Source organism: Thalassophryne amazonica, chromosome 20 (genome assembly GCF_902500255.1).
Source record: "Thalassophryne amazonica chromosome 20, fThaAma1.1, whole genome shotgun sequence".
NCBI classification, from domain to species: Eukaryota; Metazoa; Chordata; class Actinopteri; order Batrachoidiformes; family Batrachoididae; genus Thalassophryne; species Thalassophryne amazonica.
This window is the reverse complement of record NC_047122.1, coordinates 53,141,506-53,164,396: the sequence shown is the minus strand read 5'-3', so window position 1 is coordinate 53,164,396 and position 22,891 is coordinate 53,141,506. Positions and strand designations below refer to the sequence as shown.

Sequence of the window (22,891 nt, the reverse complement as noted above, 5' to 3'; positions counted from 1 at the left end):
TACCAGTTCCTGCCAATATCCAGCAACTTCGCACAGCCATTGAAGAGGAGTGGACCGACATTCCACAGGCCACAATTGACAACCTGATCAACTGTATGCGAAGGAGATGTGTTGCACTGCATGAGGCAAATGGTGGTCACACCAGATACTGACTGGTATCCCCCCCAATAAAACAAAACTGCACCTTTCAGAGTGGCCTTTTATTGTGGGCAGTCTAAGGAACACCTGTGCACTAATCATGGTGTCTAATCAGCATCTTGATATGGCACACCTGTGAGGTGGGATGGATTATCTCAGCAAAGGAGAAGTGCTCACTATCACAGATTTAGACTGGTTTGTGAACAATATTTGAGGGAAATGGTGATATTGTGTATGTGGAAAAAGTTTTAGATCTTTGAGTTCATCTCATACAAAATGGGAGCAAAACCAAAAGTGTTGCATTTATATTTTTGTTGTGTATTTCTTATTATTACATGGGAAACAAGGTACCAGTAGATTCAGTAGATTCTCACAAATCCAACAAGACCAAGCATTCATGATATGCACACTCTTGAGGCTATGAAATTGGGCTATTAGTAAAAAAAAGTAGAAAAAGGGGGTGTTCACAATAATAGTAGTGTGGCTTCAGTCAGTGAGTTTGTCAATTTTGTGGAACAAACAGGTGTGAATCAGGTGTCCCCTATTTAAGGATGAAGCCAGCACCTGTTGAACATGCTTTTCTCTTTGAAAGCCTGAGGAAAATGGGACGTTCAAGACATTGTTCAGAAGAACAGCGTAGTTTGATTAAAAAGTTGATTGGAGAGGGGAAAACTTATACGCAGGTGCAAAAAATTATAGGCTGTTCATCTACAATGATCTCCAATGCTTTAAAATGGACAAAAAAAAACCAGAGATGCGTGGAAGAAAACGGAAAACAACCATCAAAATGGATAGAAGAATAACCAGAATGGCAAAGGCTCACCCATTGATCAGCTCCAGGATGATCAAAGACAGTCTGGAGTTACCTGTAAGTGCTGTGACAGTTAGCTTCACACAGGCATTTTCTAATTTATTTGCAAGAATCCCCCACAAAGTCCCTCTGTTAAATTAAAGACGTGCAGAAGAGGTTACAATTTGCCAAAGAACACATCAACTGGCCTAAAGAGAAATGGAGGAATATTTGTGGACTGATGAGAGTAAAATTGTTCTTTTTGGATCCAAGGGCCGCAGACAGTTTGTGAGATAACCCACAAACTCTGAATTCAAGCCACAGTTCACAGTGAAGACAGTGAAGCATGGTGGTGCAAGCATCATGATATGGGCATGTTTCTCCTACTATGGTGTTGGGCCTATATATCGCATACCAGGTATCATGGATCAGTTTGGATATGTCAAAATACTTGAAGAGGTCATGTTGCCTTATGCTGAAGAGGACATGCCCTTGAAATGGGTGTTTCAACAAGACAATGACCCCAAGCACACTAGTAAACGAGTAAAATCTTGGTTCCAAACCAACAAAATTAATGTTTTGGAGTGGCCTGCCCAATCCCCAGACCTAAATCCAATTGAGAACTTGTGGGGTGACATCAAAAAAGCTGTTTCTGAAGCAAAACCAAGAAATGTGAATGAATTGTGGAATGTTGTTAAAGAATCTTGGAGTGGAATAACAGCTGAAAGGTGCCACAAGTTGGTTGACTCCATGCCTCGCAGATGTGAAGAAATCATGAAAAACTGTGGTTATACAACTAAATACTAGTTTAGTGATTCACAGGATTGCTAAAAAGCAGTTTGAACATAATAGTTTTGAGTTTGTAGCGTCAACAGCAGATGCTACTATTATTGTGAACACCCCCTTTTCTACTTTTTTTTTACTAATAGCCCAATTTCATAGCCTTAAGAGTGTGCATATCATGAATGCTTGGTCTTGTTGGATTTGTGAGAATCTACTGAATCTACTGGTACCTTGTTTCTCATGTAACAATAAGAAATATACTCAAAACCTGGATTAACCTTTTTAGTCACATAGCACTACTATTATTCTGAATACTACCGTATATAGAGGAGAGCCGCTGTAAGGAGAGTACTCCTCTCGCATGCATTCAAAACATTCCACACTGGAAAAGGTCAGAGGTCAAAGGGGCAGGCACATATCCACGCCCAACTACAAGGAGCCCACGTCCAAGTTAAACAATGTCCTTGGCTGTCATGGAATTGTCTATAGCTCCTCATCTTCACTCCCAGAGTGGAGGAGGAGGCGTAACTGTTTATGTAATCACATACTGATGAAGAACACGGAGACTCATCTGAGGTGTGTCCTGACCCCAGGCGGTTTGGGGTTCACTGTCGAGGAAAAGCAGAAAAGAAAAAGAAAAGATCATTTAACCAGGCATTTTTCTTCATTCCAGTACACAGGACAAGCTGTTTCCCCCCAAAAAAAACAGATTTTCAAATTGGTTATATCACCTTGATAGTGTCAAATTATTCTCAAGGCACAAAACCAGTTCCCTTCTGCAATTCAGCACAAGTTAAAAGTCACATTCAACTATGAATCTTTACATTCTTCAGGTCAACAGTGTTGTTGATCTGCCTGATTAAATCACACTTACAGGTCAAAACTGGAATTTCTGATCATTTTAAGGAAAAAATGTCAAAATTGTTCACATAAAAACTTGGCGTTCCTGAGTAGTTGTAGCCCAATATCTGCCCTTAGCCTTTGGTTACTGCTTTAAAACATCTGTGACTGTATTCACCGTATTGAGGTTTCAGCTCTCACGCAAATCTCGCAAAATCTCAGAGAGGTTTTTTTTATTTTATTTAATCTTTATTTAACCAGGTTGGTCCCATTGAGATCAAGATCTCTTTTGCAAGGGAGACCTGGACAGTTATAAAGTTTCCAATTCACCTAACCTGCATGTCTTTAAGTGAGGGAGGAAACTGGAGCACCCGGAGGAAACCCACGCAAACACAGGAAGAACATGCAAACGCCGCACAGAAAGGCCACAGGTGGGAATCGATCCCATGACCTTCTTGCTGTGAGGCAACAGTGCTAACCACTAAGCCACCATGCTGCCTAAACATTAGGTTTGGGTTACAGCACCGTGAGAAGTCAGCAACATGGAGAACTGTTATAAGACGCTCAGATACACTGAAATTTAGCTGCGGCACACAAACAAAGGCATCAACATCGCAAGGTCCTTTATAACACTGTTTGTGTTGTTTGTTTCAGAGTAATATATATAAAAGATGCCTGAAATTCAGTTATGAAGTTCCACACAGGTTGAAGGTAGCAGACATGGAATATTTTTTAGCAAGGGTTCAGGGTTCTTAGTCTCTTATAAATCTTATAAAAGGCATACAAATGTACATTTTAGTAGTATAATGTTCATATGCAATTGTCCTCATGTGGTTTCTCTATGTTGTTTCGATTGCAGCGCCTCTCTGGCGCGCAAGGGATTATGGGATGCATCAATTGAGCAAACTGGCATCAAAGGTCAAAATAGGAATTTGTGATCATTCTTAGGGATAAAAATGTTTTTAATGGATCAAGTAGAAACTTGCGGTTGTGGAGTAATGTTAGATCAAGATGTGCCCACGGGCTTCAGTTAGTGCTTTTATACGCTGACTGGTGATTGCATATTAGGGTCTTGAATTGTACTTGAGGTTGCTGAGTAATTTCAGGCCAAGATCTGCCCAAGGATGCCATCACGGTGTCATACTAACACACACACTGCTGGTGAGAGGTGATGATATGTGCAGGCAAACCGTATGTGTACTGTGAACCTGCTTATGTAAGGTGCATCCGACTGTTGCACTCTTTCTACAGCACTAGAATTTAGACCTAATTGCTGGTGGTTCGAGTGCATTTTGGTAATGGACAATATCAATACACCACCTGTTTTTAACTTCTGCTGTTTAGGCATAAGTCAGATAGATAGATAGATAGCTTTTATTATCATTGTCATTACAACAACGAGATTTCCGACATTTCCGTCAGGATAAAAGTGGTGAAAAACAAAACCAAAAATATTATATTGTCTGTTGTTGTTTTACTTTTTAATAAAGAGAAATAAAAGAATATTACAATTTGTAATGCATCTGACTCTAATGCTAACTTTAATATTGAAAATGCCACAGACATGCTAGCACGTTTGCATCGCTCCCGTTTTTAAGTTACAAAATACATCTATCAACTGTTTCAGAAGACCATAACAGGTCAGTTTAACATAAAAAGGTAAGTATTACTCACAGACATATGCTCTTTAAGGTTTAGTAGGGAAAAATAAGAGAATAAGGAGAGCGCTCATGGGTCAAAAACACTTATTAGCTGGCCAAGTTGCCTGATGTAAAAAACACTAAATTCAGCACTGAACACTTCCTGTGCTTCCGACTGATCTCTGATCTCAAAAATGACCCAGGCAACTGGCCAAAAAAAACAAACACACACAAAAAAAAAAACAGAAATCCACCAAAAAGCAGAGATTTTTCATCCCTGATAAGTGTCATTTTATTATGCGAGTCACGAAATCGGTGAACAAACTGAACAAGAGTGAGTGGTGATGTACTAACCTCTGTTTTCTTTGCTGGGGTAGATCCGAGGGACAGGCTTAAATTCTTCAGGAGGAGGCAAGTCTTCTACAGGGTGGAACTGGAACTTTGATTCAAAGTCATCTACAGGTGTAAACAGATTTAATTACAGGATACAGTTCTGTATGAAGCTCTAGAGCTGCTTCATCTTTAAATTAATCCTAATTTTATAAATGCATAAAAATCAATCAATAAATATACTTTATTGCGGACTCATCTACATAGCATAATAGCAATACATAGCGGTCCATAGACTCTAAAAAACTATATACAAAATCTAAAACCTCAGCTAACCAGAGCTGATATGTAACAGATTAAACAGATGCTTTCTAATTCGGGATACATAAAAAATAAATACTGGAATCAAGCAACGCCATGATTATGCCATTCCTAGAGACCTCTAACCTTGACGTAAATTTATAGATGAGTTTCCATATGACTGCAAAAACTCCTCCCACTGCTGCTTTTATTCAAACTTAGTCTGGATTGCACAGTAAAGAGGTATTTTCTCACCCAGGCTGCGCAGGTGCCCATTCCTGAGACTGGCTGGCAACATTGGAGGTGGCGGAGGGGGAGGAATGCGGTTCGACAGCTCCGTGTTGGGAGAACGAGCTGGTGGTGCTGGAGGTGGAGCTAAACGACTCACACCTGTTGTGATGAATCCATATGAGACAATGGAAGGCTAGACGTTAGTTCATCTGTCTTACTCGTGATGCTCTACACTTTGCAATCTGGTATGAAAAATAAGCAGAAAACACCCTACGATGCTGTGATTCCAGACGTAAAAAGCTCAACTGAAAACATATACTAGGGGAGCTACGACCACTACCTTTGCACGCCCCCCCCCCCCCCCCCCCCCCCCCCCCCCCCCAGGACTAAACCAAACCAAGTTTTTTAGGTTCCTTAGATGACCCCAAAACACAATCAGGATGTTCCCAAAAATAAAAACTGGCCTCAAGCCAGTTATCCAAGATGGTGTCCAAGATGGCCACCAAAATAGGGTTTTTCACTAAAACACCTTTAAACAACATATAAGCAACTTAAATATCACAGAGATTCAATGGGAAGACCATTGCAAGTCACAGAAAACTCATTTGTGCCTAAACTAAATTCATTCATGGGTTTAAGATTCAAAATGGTGTCCAAAATGTGTTTTTTCAGCAATATGCATTATTTCAAGGACACATGAAAATTCAGTAAGGTATATCTTAAATATTATATTCCAATTCTAAGGTGGAACTATGCCAGTATATAAAGGTATATCTAAATATCTAAAAAGGAAGAGTAAAATAGGAGAGTAGAAAAGAGTAGAGTAGAGCATGTTTAAATAATAAGATAGCCCAACAAAAAACCTATTTTGGTGGCCATCTTGGACGCCATCTTGGATAACTGGCTTGAGGCCAGTTTCTATTTTTGGGACATCCTGATTCTGTTTTGGGGTCATCTAAGGAACCTAAAAAAGTTGGTTTGGTTTAGTCCTGGGGGGGGGGGGGGGGGGGTGCAAAGGTAGTGGTTGTATCTCCCCTAGTAATAACAGGATGCCATTTACTCTACATCTGTGACAATGTAGAAAAAAACGTTTGTCAAGAAAACTGTAAAATAACTTCTTTGAGGAAGTAAGACATCTTGGGCTCCACCTACATGCACTCCTGGGTACAGCAGGTGGGCGTCGGGTGGGGGCGTTGCACGGGTACGAGGGCGGCAGAGACCGTGGGGCTTGCGAGTGCATTGGTCCAATCTTTAGTGGCGGAGGAGGAAGGGTGGATGGGCAAGAGGGGGTGATAGGAGCTGGAAGACAGGGAGGTGGAGGAGGTGGAGGAGGTCCCAGTGAGCTGTCACGCAGGACAGATAACTGAGGTGGTACGTCAATGAGTGGGGAAGAGGGAGGGGGATAGACGCACCCTGACAAGTGGTCCATGTGAATAGTGGAGGGTGGTACTGAAGACGGAGGAGGTGGAGGAGCATAGTGGGGTTGCTGGATAGGGAGCCAAGTGGGTTTGGTTGCTTGTGAGGGCGGAGGAGGTGGAGGACAGGACGGGAGAGGCGGAGGCCTGCTGGCTTGAGGTGGGGGAGGCGGGGGAGGAGCAGTGGGTGGTGGAGGCGGAGGTGTAGGAAGAACAGGTAAGAAACCAAGGTGAAGAGACGGGTGTTTGCTGCTGTGGCTGGGAGAGGGTGGGGCAGAAGATGTTGTAGCTAGAGGGAGGTAGGCGACATTCCCTGGATCCACCACCCTATGAAGCTCAGGAACGCTGCTCGTGTCGGCTAAAGTGGGCGGATTCCACAGAGGCTTCTGGGAGGCAGCGGAGCTGGACAGAGACACTTCAGAGCACACAAACACAGAGTGATCAGGAGAGTCAGAACAATCTCATACATCTTCAACGTAGACAGAATCTGAAGACATCTAGTAATCATTTTGTACCACCTGCGATCTTGCCCACTGTGTCTCTTTGTCCTGTGGACCTCAGCGTGGGAAATCCTCCAGCAAACAGTCCACCCAAAGAGGGTCCTACGGGTGCCATCCCTCCTGATGAACTCTGAGAAGCACCAACACTGTTGGATGCTTCTCCAGTGCTCGCTTTGGGCTCTGAAGAACAAAACAAAGCATTAGCAACAATTAAATTGTGTCAGAACAAGCGATGCTGTTGTTGACCAAACCACTCAAAAAAAAAAGATCAATACTGTTTTCAGTCAGTTGTAAAATAACATACAGAGCAGGTACACTGTAAAACCCAGTGAGTTAGTTGAACATTTGAGGAAACCGATTGCCTTCAACCATTTGAGTTTGCCAACTTAAATGAAATAATTTTCAAAAATTTAATTGTTAAAGTTTTAGTACCTTAACAATTTATAGTTAATTAAACTTACGTAAATCTAGTTTATGTTTTTCAATTAAAACGTGACAAATAAGTCTGCCTAAAAAAATTGCATTATATTTTGCAGAACTTGCAGTTTTTCATAATGGTATAAACTCAATTAAAATGAGTGAATGGAATGCACTGGAAACACATCACCAACACTTAAATGCCCCAAAATTTTAAATGCACTTAAAGGAACTAAGTTGTTATGACAACAATTCATTTTTGAGTTAGTTTAATTAATGGAGATGAGTGACTAAAACTTTTTTCAAAGTTTGAGTTACATTAACTTAATTATTGTATTAAAATGGAATGTTTGGTTTAACAGTGTACCTTAGCAGGATGGCAAATGGATTTGATTCCCATTCACGTTACTATCTATGTAACTGGGGGGTAAAACCCATTTGCATTGCCCAAGTCCACCCAGCTGTAAATGGGTACTGACCTCAGTTGGGGAATTAATCTGAAATGGTGTGGTGTCACAGCTAAGGGGATTTGTAGACTGACATCCACCTCACTGGTATCTGGGGATCAGCACCTATATATATATATATGTATAACTTACTTCTTAGACAGTACTGGACAACACACACTCCCTTCATATGATTACCTCTGCCAAGGAAGTTATGTTTTCTTTACCTGTTGCAGAGGTGGATAATCCTGCCTTCAATGAGTAAAAGTCCTCCAACATATTTGTTCCATCCACCCACTAAATCAGCTGATTCTAATTTGTTCAACTCTTAAAGCACGTAGATGAGATAATCGGTGAAATCACCTGTTTTGGATGCCAAGGGAGAAACAGTACATGACTAGACAGTTACTCACTGAAGCTGGAGTTACCCACCTCTGACCAACCGTCTGCCTCTCAGTAAACTAGTCAGTCGTGTATCTCAAAACCCTTGAATAGATTTCTATGAAATTTCCTGGAGCTGTAGGCCTTGGGTCAAGAAAAAGCTGTGTATATTTTGACCTGGATCAAAATCAAGGGTTGACTCTTGATTTTGATCTTTGATCTTAATCACTTTGATTCAGATTCTGCCTTTGATTGATGATACGGACTCCTTTGATCCCAATCAAGGTGTGGATATTTCCTTTGAGCCTTGATTTTTTTTTTAATCTTTGATTCCATCTATCCAGAATGCAGAATTACAGCAATGAGACTTAAATTCAGCAATAAGGATCATACATCCAAGATCACAGTCCCATGATCCTAATTCCACAATAACACAAAAATACAATATGACTTCCATAGTGAGGATCAAAGATCAATGTTCGGGGTCTAAAAACACAAACAATTAGGATCAAAGGACACCAATCAATGAACATACAAAGTGGTCTGGATCAAAGGTTAGCAGTCAGTGCTCAATGATCATGAATAATGATCACTGATCAGCATCAAAGGTCAGGCTCAATGATGGTGGAACAGGAACAAAAATCAAGATCAGGACCACAGGCCAGAAATTGAGAACTAAGAACATTACAGAAAAGATCAAAGTAATAAATCTAACAATGAAACTGACAGAGACAAAAGGCAAATGTCAACAGTGGACTGTTGGACCTTGACAGAGGTAAGTGCTGTCTGAGTGGCATTGGAGTTGTTATTAATTTAGCCAGTCGCCACACAAGCTAGTGGCAGTTGTGGCCAAACATTACAATGTATTCTATGTTGTTTTATGTCAGTTGTTATTGTAGCTATGATACCTCATTTTAAGTTATAAAACATACCAAATTAAAAACAATGTGATAATGTAGTTGTTCTAATACAGTTCTGTAATTTTTCATTTGTAGCTGGTTAGTGGTGAGATTAGCACGAACATATTTGCTATAGAACATATGAACATATTTTCTAGGAAACCACGTAGTCTACTAAAAAAATATTCATCTCTGAATGTGACTAACTGTTAGGTCCTATAGGCCCTGAGGCCCGTCAGTAACAGAGTTTATATCCAGATTCTGATGGTGAAGTGGATGAGAGTCCATGACTCTCTGTTGACGGGACACTAGACCAACATAGGTTACTTCCCCAGGCAAGGCCAGTATCCATTTACAGCTGAGTGTACCTTTCAGTGTCATTGTAACTTTACAGTCCACATACGAGCTGCTGCTAAGTAAATGAGCTTACAAATACTTTTATTGATTAATTTTTTTAATGTAATGATTGAGATTAGTGTGGTCCTTTGGGCTCCTTGTGCTGGTTTTTCTAGTTTACATGGTTTCACGAGCATGAGAAAGTTGGTTTTGGTTCTGAAAATACAACAAGAACTTTAGGCAAGAACATGAATAAACATGAATAAATTTACACAAGCATAATCATCTCCCTGGGGGCAACTGTACATCTATTCAAATAGAACCGTTTCTTCAAACTGGCCCAGCTCCATAAAGTACTTGAAACTGCCCTTAGCGCCTCCAACTGCTTTGTTATTGGCCAACATCCAACAACGATTAGAGAACATTTAAAAATAATACATTCATGTCAAGTATGGAGGCAGAACTCGTTTTTCTTTTTTCTTTTCTCTTTTCTTTTTTTTTTTTTTTTTTGCTTTAATGTGGAAAATGTCAACTTGTTTACCTACAACCTACTTCATAATTCATGTCTGACATCAATGCCAATAAATTGCATATTAAATGTTTTTAAATAAATTGTATCATTAGCTTTGCTCTTGTCATCTGTCATCCTGAAAATCAAGGATGATGACGATAACAATATTATTGTTATTAATAAAATTCTTCTTCTTCTTCTTCTTCTTAATAATAATAATAATAATAATATAGCTTTATCTTACTTGAGTAACCATAATAATTAAATCCTAAATTAATACTATTGTTGGGTCTCCCCATGACATATCCAATAATAATAATAATAATAATAATAATAATAATAATGATATAGCTTTATCTTACTTGAGTAACCATAATATTTAAATCCTAAATTAATACTCCCCATGACATATCAAAAAAATAAATAAATACTACTACTACTACTACTACTAATAATAATAATAATAATATAGCTTTATCTTACTTGAGTAATCATAATAATTAAATCCTAAATTAATACTATTGTTGGCTCTCCCTATGACATATCCAATAATAATAATAATAATAATAATAATATAGCTTTATCTTACTTGAGTAACCATAATAATTAAATCCTAAATTAATACTATTGTTGGGCTTCATCATGACATATCTAATAATAATAATAATAATAATAATAATAATAATAATAATAATAATATAGCTTTATCTTACTTGAGTAACCATAATAATTAAATCCTAAATTAATACTATTGTTGGGTCTCCCCATGACATATCCAATAATAATAATAATAATAATAATAATAATGTGTTCTATAATATATAGCTTTATCTTACTTCAGTAACCATAATAATTAAATCCTAAATTAATACTATTGTTGGGCTTCCCCATGACATATCCGATAATAATAATAATAATAATAATAATAATAATAATAATAATAATAATAATAATAATGTGTTCTATAATATATAGCTTTATCTTACTTCAGTAACCATAATAATTAAATCTTAAATTAATACTATTGTTGGGCTTCCCCATGACATATCCAATAATAATAATAATAATAATAATAATATAGCTGTATCTTACTTGAGTAACCATAATAATTAAATCCTAAATTAATACTATTGTTGGGCTTCCCCATGACATATCCAATAATAATAATAATAATAATAATAATAATAATAATAATGTGTTCTATAATATATAGCTTTATCTTACTTCAGTAACCATAATAATTAAATCCTAAATTAATACTATTGTTGGGCTTCCCCATGACATATCCGATAATAATAATAATAATAATAATAATAATAACAATAATAATAATAATAATAATAATAATAATAATAATAATGTGTTCTATAATATATAGCTTTATCTTATTTCAGTAACCATAATAATTAAATCCTAAATTAATACTATTGTTGGGCTTCCCCATGACATATCCGATAATAATAATAATAATAATAATAATAATGTGTTCTATAATATATAGCTTTATCTTCAGTAACCATAATAATTAAATCCTAAATTAATACTATTGTTGGGCTTCCCCATGACATATCCGATAATAATAATAATAATAATAATAATAATAATAATAATAATAATAATGTGTTCTATAATATATAGCTTTATCTTATTTCAGTAACCATAATAATTAAATCCTAAATTAATACTATTGTTGGGCTTCCCCATGACATATCCGATAATAATAATAATAATAATAATAATAATAATAATAATAATGTGTTCTATAATATATAGCTTTATCTTATTTCAGTAACCATAATAATTAAATCCTAAATTAATACTATTGTTGGGCTTCCCCATGACATATCCGATAATAATAATAATAATAATAATAATGTGTTCTTTCCAATATATAGGCTTATTTTACTTGAGTGAATGATAATTAAATCCTAAATTAATAGTGTTGTTGGGTCTCCCCGTGACATATCCCACAGCCCCACTATCATGTATGATTTTTGGCTTTGGAATCCCACTTTCCCTCCTGATTTATCTGTTCTACAGTATGATTAAACAGAAGTTTTAAAAAAATCAGTCTAATTGAGATGAATTATGCCCTGTAATTCCGTTCTTGTTTGGTTTTTTGTCTGTTTTCTTTTGTTTTTTATGAGACTGGAGCGTCACACATTCATAGACTCAGTTTGTTGTATACTTTGTTTGTCATGTGTACTTTTCTATTATCTTTAGTGCTCTCCAGTATATAGTAATTTCCACCATCCTTATCTGCTGTAGGCATTCTTTCCTGATGTGTGTGTTTGTGCCTGTGCTTAAAATATAGCCCAAAGAGAAACAAGCACCTAGTAAACCATAAATCTAAATACTGGAGGCATTTGTCACCTTGTTTTTGTTCCAAGTTCCATCTCTTTCCCAGTATAACTAGACACCAGTAACACACCTTCCATATCCTCAACTCAAAATTAAGCAGCAACACCAGCGGTGTGTGAGTCTGATTTTATGTCCAAACATGCCTGGATGTGCGTGGAATCAGAAAAGCTGAGGTTTTGTTCTTACTAGCGACAACGGGGGCACTGCGGTCATTGACCTGGGTGACTTTTTTGAGCCGGGTTCCTTTCTGGATGTCGGCCAACAGGGCATTCCGTCCACCTCCTCCTCCGCCGGACTGGAGCTTAGGAGGCTCTGATGGAGGCTGCCACACAGAAACAACACAACACAAGCTTTAAAGTACTAACAACAGCCTGTCCAATATAGACTGACGTCTAGATGTTGATAGCTTGATCTCAGAGAAAGTGTCACTATTAAAAAAAACAATGTAGAAGACATATACTTTTAAAGATTTCAGTTTTTGAGTTGTTGCTGTTGCTTAATTAATGGCAGAGCTATGCTGAAAAACCCAGTAGACCAGGTAGCTCAGTGGTAAAAGAGCTGAACAATCATCTAAGAGATTGGACAATATACTTTATCGGTATTGTCATCTAGCTATAAATGGGGAACCAGCCTCATCTGGGGAAGTAATCTGTGATGTCCCATCCAGGTAGGACTCGTAGACTAGATCGGATTCACGCTACAGTACACTGAAAAGAAGAGGTCTGCTGGATTTACATGATTTAAATATGATCAGAATGTGTCCAAATAACCTAATTTTGATTTTCATCCCACCCTAGTCACCACGTTTTTGAGCTGTTGCTCTCTGGAAAGCACTTTAGCACAATTAAATCTAAAACAAACAGACAAAGAAACAGTTTCTATCCAAGAGCTGTTAAATGCTGCACAAACCCATAACGCTCGAAGATCCATCATACTTGACCGTTGTGCAATTTATTTCTTGTAGTGTACAATTTTATTGCTTATTTTTTCATAGTGTAAATTTTATCTTATGTAGCCTTTTAATTTTTAAACTTCTTCACTTAATTTTATTTATTTATTTCTTGTTTTCACTGAATTGGAGAAGATGTTCCTTTAATTTTGTTGAACTTTGCTTAACAAAGAGAGATACTGATTCAGATTTTGTTATGTTTGTAATTGAGAGACAACAAAATTTGGTTATCTGGACACATTCTTTAAGGTTATTTAAAATTACACCTCACCCATGTGAAGCACCTTGGGGCAACCTATGCTGTGATTTGATGCTATATAAACTAGAACATTGCACTCGAAAAGCACAAACCTCCACCAACACTAGTTTCCCGATTCCACAAATTTTACCTTGGGAAAAATTTTCAAGGTCGGAGTTCTGTTAGAAGTCACTTTTCATAAGCTAAAATATGACACAAAATATAGATCAAAAGGGTATTTCAATGTTAAAATGTATCAAATATCTGCTCAGTCCGCAATATGGATCAGATGCAGATCAAACTTAACATTTGGTCCCACTGAATAATAAAGTGATGAATCGCGAGCCACGTATGGATTTGCCAGAAATTTCAGTGATTACTCAAATAATGAGCCACGAATATGAACATTGCGCACACAATTAAAAAACACTGCGAGTGAGTCCATCAGCACGCACACAGCGTAGCTTATCTGATCGATTATAAACAAGATGTTAAATCTATAATAAACATACTTTTAAAACTACTCATAAGAAGGAATGAGCATGCAACTGTTTTACCAAGCTATTACAATATAAACATTACAAATAATTACCTTTTAGGCTGTTCCAAATATGCTGTCCACCTCATGTAGCGCAGGAGAGAGAGAGAGAGAGAGAAACAGCGGCAGCTGAAACGGTCCTCTGTAATTCCTGAAGCAATTAGAGGTGTTTTCAACAGCCAAACTCTGACAGAAAATGATTAATCCGCTATGAAATAATTATTTTATATACAGCGTCCAGCGCACAAAGCAGGTGGGATTGTCACAACGAAGTCCGTGAGAGGGTGGAGCCAAAATAGCCTGCCTTGTCCTCATCGCCGCCAGGTACTCGGATAATGGGCTTCTAACAGCCTCATACTCACCACAAACATGCCTCAAACATACATGTTTGTCCTCGTAGTACCCCATGCACAAACTGACCCACGCTGTTTTTGCTATATTTTGAACTTCTTGAAATTGGCGCCACACTCAGACATGAGCCTTGTTAGCCAAATATTCTGCCTCTCAGAGCCTCTATAAGAGAACTGGACTCGCACCAAAAAAAAGATGCTACATGGCTCATTTTTCATCGTTCATTATTCGGTGGGACCAGGGCTTTAGTCTATTCATTGATGGTGCTTGTTTGCACCTCATTGTCACAAATGAGAGTGACTGAGGCACATTTGATTGAGATATAATGCGAAATGTACATCAAATGGGCTTTTCAATATTAAATTCAAATGTCCACAAAATCCACAATCCGGATTAGATCTGGATCAAACTTTGTCAAGCGATAGTGAGTGCCACTCTATACCTCACTTTCAAATATGAGAATGATTGGGGCACATTTGATAAAGATATAAGGTAAAATATACATTAAATGGAGTTTTCAATGTAAAATTTAAATGGCTACAAAATCTGTAATCTGGATCAGATCTGTATCAAACTTTGGCAGTTGATAAAGGATACCATCCTACACAGTGCTGTCAAATATGACCGAGTTATGAATTTTTAAAATTTGTTAAATGTTAAAGATAGGGATTTTTCCAATTTTCCAAGATTTTTTTTCTGACTTTGCCCTTTCACCTATGACCTTGAAAATTTAATTGAATCAGTTCTTGCCTATTAGGATATGAATCTTCAGTAAAAATATCAATGATACATGAAAAACTTGTGGGATCCAGACTGCTCACAAACAGACAGACAGACAAACAAACAAACAGGGGCGATAACATTAGCTCCTCCAATTTTATTGGCGGAGGTAATAAGTAGAATTGAAAACTGAATTGAAAGATATTGATGGTCATTATGACGTGTACAAATTGTTGTGATGTCATATAGCAAGTTCTTGCAACACTGGTAAAGGTCAAAAAGAAATGAAAGATATTAAAGAAAACATTGTCGTCCAGATCCGGATTTACCAACAAAAGTCATAGTGCTTCATCTACACCTGGTGTGCAGCAGGGTGCTGTCTTTGTGAGCAAGTGAGTGTATGTGTGAAAGTGAGGCATCATTGTAAAGCACTTTGAGCCTCAGCATCAGGTGGAACAAACGGAAAGCGAAGACAAGAATTATTTTGTTTTAAGCTGAAGAAACTTTCACAAGATTTGTAATGTGTCAGTACAAAACTAAAGCCTTTGGATTTGTTCTGTTTGCACACCGAGGCAACTCTTTGAACATGAGTAGACTGTGAGGAAACTCAACACAAGCCTCCGTCTGTGTGTCTGCACACCGCTGCCATCAATAATGCAAAAATAACCTCCTGGTGTTCACTCAATCGCCGGCGAGAAGGACGTGAACTGAGTGTGTGTGTGTGTGTGTGTGGGGGGGGGGGGGGGGTGAGCAGAGAGAAATAGAGTCCCTTTATTCAGAGAGTAGTGACATGATGAGTCGCAAAAAAAAAAAAAAAAAAGATCACGTGCCTCCTGGTGCCATCTTGGGGCCAAAATAGTGTTTGCATGTAAATCCAGCTATTTTATTAATTTATTCACTGAAAATGCCGGGTTGTTGTGCATTTGGAAGCACAAATAGACACAAGAAGGACTTCAAGATGTACAGATTCCCTTCAGATCTGAACAGAAGAAAAGTTTGGGAAAATAAAGTCAGCCGTGTGAGACGGAAGCGACTTCATCGTCAAAGTTTTGCGAGGTAAATTTATTGTTCAGTCCCATGTACAGTAAAACTCACCTAAACTGTCATCTTATAAACCAGATATTCACAGTCACTGGACAAAAAAAGTTCCCAATGTTTTTGTATCGTATTCCATGTAATAAACTCCGTATGTAACTGATTTTGTATAACGGATTTTTCGCTCACATCTGATAAAATGTCTTGTCCGATCGCAATGTATTTCCATTAAAACCCCTCGCGTGTGGGACCGGAGTCATTCCCATGATTAAAAGACTGATCCTTTTTTTTTTTTTTATTACAGCGTGCTCACACTTTGACCCACAGCCCGACGTGCACCATTTAAATCAGACACAGCAAAAGGCTGTGATTTGACTCTTTTCTGCTTTCACTCCATCATCTCCCATCGTATTTTAATAGTTTTTGCAGTGCACACGCTGATTACATTTCAGGATCACATACGTTTGGCAGAAAAGTCCGCAAATTTACAACATGGCGTCGGGAAAAAAAAAAAAAAAAGAAATTGTACAGCTTACCTTTGAATTGGAGATGACTGTAGAAAGAAAAGCCAGTTGAGGGTCAAATTAATCCAGAATAAAGCATAATCCGGCGACAGAACTTTAAAACTGTCACGCACGTCATTGCATGACACGGAGCTGCAGAAGCATAAATCAGGCTTTAAATTAATTAAATAAATCATCATGAATTGTAAATTGATGTAAATTTGATAGCTTAATTACTTTTATATTTATTTTGATAGTACCTGTACCTGGATGTGTAGCTGTATGTGGTTAAATGATTTTAAAAACTGTTGAAAACATAATAAAAGTTTAATTCAGTAGTTCAGCACAGTTGGCCCCAAAATGGCGCCATGTTCTAAGTTGATGCTACTCTCTCAATAAAGGGACCCTGGAGAGAAACATACTATCACACTTTTTTTTTACCTTTGGCAGGGCAGCGCTGAGCGGCGGGGGTGGCGGTGGAGGGGGCACCGGGGGAGGTGGAGGGGGCACCGGGGGAGGTGGAGGGGGCACTGGCATAACTGGGCCTCAGGTATCTGCTGAAATAAAAGAGGTTTTCTTTTTTAACCACATGCTGCAGTGTGCAGAGTCGTCCACAAAGCTGAAATTTTTTGTTTTTTTACCGCCCCCTATCAAAACCTGCTACCGTGCAAAGGGGTTCACTGAGTGACCTCTAACCCTCTTCACTGAACAGGAAGGTCTTTCACCATCACGCAGCACAAAACAGGAAGGTCTGAGCGCTCCGTCCTCTCAGGAGAAATCCGACACATCCTCCTTTTCTCCCCACAATGCACTGGGGCGATGAACAATGAAGAGTGTTGTGTAAAAGCAGCCCTTCAGTTCCTCGAAAAGCGCAGGCCTTCCCTGCACTTCTGTGCTGACTGGGTGGAAAAAAAATAAAACCATTCAAGAAAGTCCAAAGGAAGATGCTCCAGCACGCACGCCCGTTGTTCCATTCATTTTTTTTTTTTTCCTTTTTCTGTTCAGATTAGCGCACAGCATCCATTATGTTTGCATCACCAGCAAACAAGTGGGCAAGATATTAAACAACAATGTCTAAGTTCATGGAATTAACCTCAATGTGTTGTTTCAAGACCTCTGCCCAACATTTTGACATTCGAAATTCTTGAGAAGCTGCTTTCCGTGCACAAAACATTGCAAGGTTTGTGCACATATGGCATGAAATTTGCATTTTTAAATAAGCAGAGAAGCTGTTTCTTGATGGAACTCTGCAGTGCGGTATGTTGTGCTTCCCCCTCCATGCAGCTGCCAGTCTGTTGCTATTTCTAGCATCAGATTTGTATCAGGCAGCTTGTGTGACATGGCCAACGTGGACGTTTAAAGGGGACAAAGACAGTCGGTAATTGGTCGCGATCACAACTGAGAAAACATAAAGTCGTGGCCCTTTGACCTGTTGTATACGACTTGTTTTCTTCTTCTGAAATAAAGATGTGAATCAGACAGCCAACTGGAACAGTTTTGTTTTGAACATTCTCCCATATTTTCGACAGCAGGGTTCCCTAATTTGTGGCCCACGGGCCACATTTGGCCCACACTCCATGTGTTTTGGCAAGCTTGCTGCAAATTCATTAATTAGCAATAGGCAGATTAAAGGGTTGTAATTTTTTTATTTTGAATTTGTATTTTAAATTCAGAATGCTAACTTTCTACACAATCAAATGCATTTAATTGTTATTTAATTGTATATATACAGTACCAACCTCTGAGTTGGTGTAGGCCAAAATACAACGAAACTCGGTGTCACCGACCAAACGTTCCCCCCCTAAAAATCGGTCCCCCTGCCTTCTCTCATCATTTCTGAGCGTCATTAGTGATTCGCTGATTATCAGTTCGTTTCTGCTTCAAACTGCACTCCAGTCATCATCTTTCTCAGCGACAAATATCTGAAGCTTTTGTACAACAATCATTTCCACATAAATTCAGCATTATTTCATAATAAAAGACGGGGGAGCGATCAGAGCATCATAGCATGTCTGAGTCTGACGTGCTGCCTACATCATTTCGGAGCGTCAGCAGCGATTCACCGATTATCGCCTCGTTTCTGCTTAAAACTGACTTTAGAATGATTTAAGAGGTTTTACTTTGTCATCTGATTGTTAGTAATCACATTAATCAGTGGCAGCATGGTGGTTTAGTGGTTAGCACTGTTGCCTCACAGCAAGAAGGTTGTGGGATCGAGTCCCACCTGTGGCCTTTCTGTGTGGAGTTTGCATGTTCTCCCCGTGTTTGCGTGGGTTTCTTCTGGGTGCTCCGGTTTCCTCCCACATTTAAAGACATGCAGGTTAGGTGAATTGGAAACTTTAAAATTGTCCAGATCTCCCTTGCAAATGGGGTCTCAATCTCGATGGGACTAATCTGGTTAAATAAAGGTTAATTTAAGAAGTAAAATATTCGCTTTGATTGCTTTGGGAGTAGAGAGTCAGTCTCAGATGTGCTGCTGTGGTCCAAAATAATGCATGTGTAGTGAAGGCAGGGCAGGCCAATTTTTAGAGGGGACTGTTCAGTTGGCTACACCGGAACTGGACGATCCACAAATCAGAAGGAAAAAATAAAAACTCACAGCTGCAATTCCAACTAATTATTTCCACAATTTTCATTTGATAAATTCTGGTTTGTATTTGTTAATCGGCTGAATATCATTCCCATTTGTCACACATGAGAGGAGCACAGTACGCAAAGGTTCTGAAGCCAGCGGTCTTCTTTTTCACTCTAAGGATAAAAGACTGCATTCTGCAGCCACAGCACAGGCATAAGGCTAGAAACTGTAAAATTCAATCCACAATTATAGATGTTCCTTCAAAGGAAACAATTTTGGCACCTCTGTCGTGTATTGAAATTTTTTGTGCAAAACTTGCGTGCAAAAAGAAAGATTGACAAATGCTCCATGCTTTTTATTATCGAACAAGATGCACATGTGAAAGACAAAAAAATAATAATAAATAACAACGATGTTATAAACTGTCCTACAAGCCTGAAGGCTTATGAGCACATGGATTAAAAAAATAAAAGAAAAATAATGAAATAAAAATAAATAATAATGAAAAAAAAAAAGAATTGTTAAAAATGTGGAGTCGGGGGTGCGTAAAACATCTGGCACAAACTTCCCATGATGAACAATTGTTGCTGCATTAAATATTGCGTTAGAATTGCATTTGCCTTACCTTTAAAATATGTCGAGAAATCCACCTGTTTGGAGCCAAAAGCTTCGGTGAAACGGTGCGCAGCGCAACAAGAGGACGCGCGCACCCGTCCAGCGGCTGGACTGGTAATAATTAAACAGTTGCTCCGACAGTTTTAGTCCTTTCTGTGTCCACAAGAGGAGAAGCTCCAAAAACATGCACTTTTGGTTCTTGCACAATAGTTTCTTTATGGTGGGAGCGCACTGAGCAAGCAGGGAGGGGCCACACTTACTCCCCCTCTCATGCGCACCGTCAGCAGGGGCCAATAGAGGCACGGGGGGCCAGTCATCCCTCATGCCCTCACTTTAAAATTATAGAACAAAAAATAGAAAAAAACAACCTTTATGTGTATGTGATAACTGTCTGAGAAGCGGTGTTCTGTCAGTCTGCGCACTGACCTTTCTGTCACATTCTATTCATTTGCGCGGTGAAAGCGCCCTCTCCTGTTCAAAGTGTGGCATTGCAGCCCCTTGAAGCGTTAAGCATAACTGCTCTTATATATAAAAAAAAAAAAAAACAATCTTTGAAGAGCTGGTGGCATTTCCTGTTAGGATGTGATTACCTTTGAACGTCATCAAATCAAAGGAATGCCGTTGCACAGGCACTGCTCCTCCCCTGACACAACAGCACAGTTTAGGCCTGGCTTTGACATGCACATTGTGGATATGGCCATCAGGTATTGCGAAATTTTTACGTACGTACGTCTGTCGACGCTCAGCATAACTCCAGTCCTATTAGTACCAGGGTCTTCAAATTCACAGGGAGCATTCTTGGGACACAGGCCTTGGACAAGTGCAAAGATGGCTAACCTTGACCTATTCTAAGGGGTCAAAAGGTCACATTCTTCCAACACACTCTTTCATTGATTACATGCTCATACGGCTGAGGGTATTTTTACATTGTGTTATACAACCCCTGGCAAAAATTATGGAATCACTGGCCTCGGAGGATGTTCATTCAGTTGTTTAATTTTGTAGAAAAAAAGCAGATCACAGACATGACACAAAACTAAAGTCATTTCAAATGGCAACTTTCTGGCTTTAAGAAACACTATAAGAAATCAAGAAAAAAAAATTGTGGCAGTCAGTAATGGTTACTTTTTTAGACCAAGCAGAGGGGAAAAAAATATGGACTCACTCAATTCTAAGGAATAAATTATGGAATCACCCTGTAAATTTTCATCCCCAAAACTAACACCTGCATCAAATCAGATCTGCTTATTAGTCTGCATCTAAAAAGGAATGATCACACCTTGGAGAGCTGTTGCACCAAGTAGACTGACATGAATCATGGCTCCAACACGAGAGATGTCAGTTGAAACAAAGGAGAGGATTATCAAACTCTTAAAAGAGGGTAAATCATCATGCAATGTTGCAAAAGATGTTGGTTGTTCACAGTCAGCTGTGTCTAAACTCTGGACCAAATACAAACAACATGGGAAGGTTGTTAAAGGCAAACATACTGGTAGACCAAGGAAGACATCAAAGCATCAACACAGAAAACTTAAAGCAATATGTCTCAAAAATCGAAAATGCACAACAAAACAAATGAGGAATGAATGGGAGGAAACTGGAGTCAATGTCTGTGACCGAACTGTAAGAAACCGCCTAAAGGAAATGGGATTTACATACAGAAAAGCTAAACGAAAGCCATCATTAACACCTAAACTGAAAAAAATAAGGTTATAATGAGCTAAGGAAAAGCAGTCGTGGACTGTAGATGACTGGATGAAAGTCATATTCAGTGATGAATCTCGAATCTGCATTGGGCAAGGTGATGATGCTGGAACTTTTGTTTGGTGCCGTTCCAATGAGATTTATAAAGATGACTGCCTGAAGAGAACATGTAAATTTCCACAGTCATTGATGATATGGGGCTGCATGTCAGGTAAAGGCACTGGGGAGTGCCTTTAAGGTTTACGTTTGTTAATTACGTTGTAAGGTTACGTCACGTTTGTTAATTACGTTGTAAGGTTTACGTTGTTAAGTTTACGTTGATATTTTGGACACTTTTCTTATCCCATCAATTGAAAGGATGTTTGGGGATGACAAAATCATTTTTCAAGATGATAATGCATCTTGCCATAGAGCAAAGACTGTGAAAACATTCCTTGCAAAAAGACACATAGGGTCAATGTCATGGCCTGCAAATAGTCCGGATCTTAATCCAAGAAAATCTTTGGTGGAAGTTGAAGAAAATGGTCCATGACAAGGCTCCAACCTGCAAAGCTGATCTGGCAACAGCAATCACAGAACGTTGGAGCCAGATTGGTGAATAGTACTATTTGTCACTCATTAAGTCCATGCCTCAGAGACTGCAAGCTGTTATAAAAGCCAGAGGTGGTGCAACAAAATACTAGTGATGTGTTGGAGCGTTCTTTTGTTTTGCATGATTCCATAATTTTTTCCTCAGAATTGAATGAGTCCATATTTTTTCCCTCTGCTTGGTCTAAAAAAGTAACCGTTACTGACTGCCACAATTTTTTTTCCTGATTTCTTATAGTGTTTCTTAAAGCCAGAAAGTTGCCATTTGAAATGACTTTAGTTTTGTGTCATGTCTGTGATCTGCATTTTTTCTACAAAATTAAACAACTGAATGAACATCCTCCAAGGCCGGTGATTCCATAATTTTTGCCAGGGGTTGTATTATAAATGGCAGTACTTTGATTGAATCGTATCATGTGGCATCCGGGAAGCCTCTTGCACATTTTTGTCTTGTACTTTTTGTTTTGTTGCATTCAGATCAGATTTAATGCATTCTGTCATTCCTGAACCTAGAATTGTTCTACTGACCTTTGACAAGGAGGTAATGTTTTAACTGACATTTAGGCATCAGCAGGACAACTCAAAAAGTAATGAAAGGCAGCAGAGTGCTCACATATACTCTGCACACCACTATGTAAATGTACAAGTAAATATACATCTGTCTGTAATGGTGCTTATATATTGATATATGCAATAGATGCTTTAGAGCATTCAGCTCTATATCTGTCCGAGTGACACAAAAACACCCAGAGCCCAT

The 22,891-nt window shown here is 38.6% G+C and overlaps 1 protein-coding gene across 1 annotated transcript in view; it reads right to left on the bottom strand.

Annotated features, from left to right (window-relative positions):
• Positions 1-20,080, bottom strand: part of wipf3 (WAS/WASL interacting protein family member 3) — a 29,989-nt gene extending 9,909 nt beyond the window's left edge. The window contains exons 1-8 of the mRNA XM_034160506.1: positions 19,853-20,080; positions 17,094-17,206; positions 12,505-12,640; positions 6,983-7,147; positions 6,205-6,882; positions 5,077-5,211; positions 4,546-4,647; positions 2,030-2,319 (exon numbers count right to left, since the gene is read on the bottom strand). Coding sequence (XP_034016397.1) covers positions 2,279-2,319; positions 4,546-4,647; positions 5,077-5,211; positions 6,205-6,882; positions 6,983-7,147; positions 12,505-12,640; positions 17,094-17,189 — 1,353 coding nt within the window. The 5' untranslated portion in view covers positions 17,190-17,206; positions 19,853-20,080 and the 3' untranslated portion in view covers positions 2,030-2,278. The remainder of the gene's footprint in view (positions 1-2,029; positions 2,320-4,545; positions 4,648-5,076; positions 5,212-6,204; positions 6,883-6,982; positions 7,148-12,504; positions 12,641-17,093; positions 17,207-19,852) is intronic.
• Positions 20,081-22,891: the final 2,811 nt, after the last annotated feature.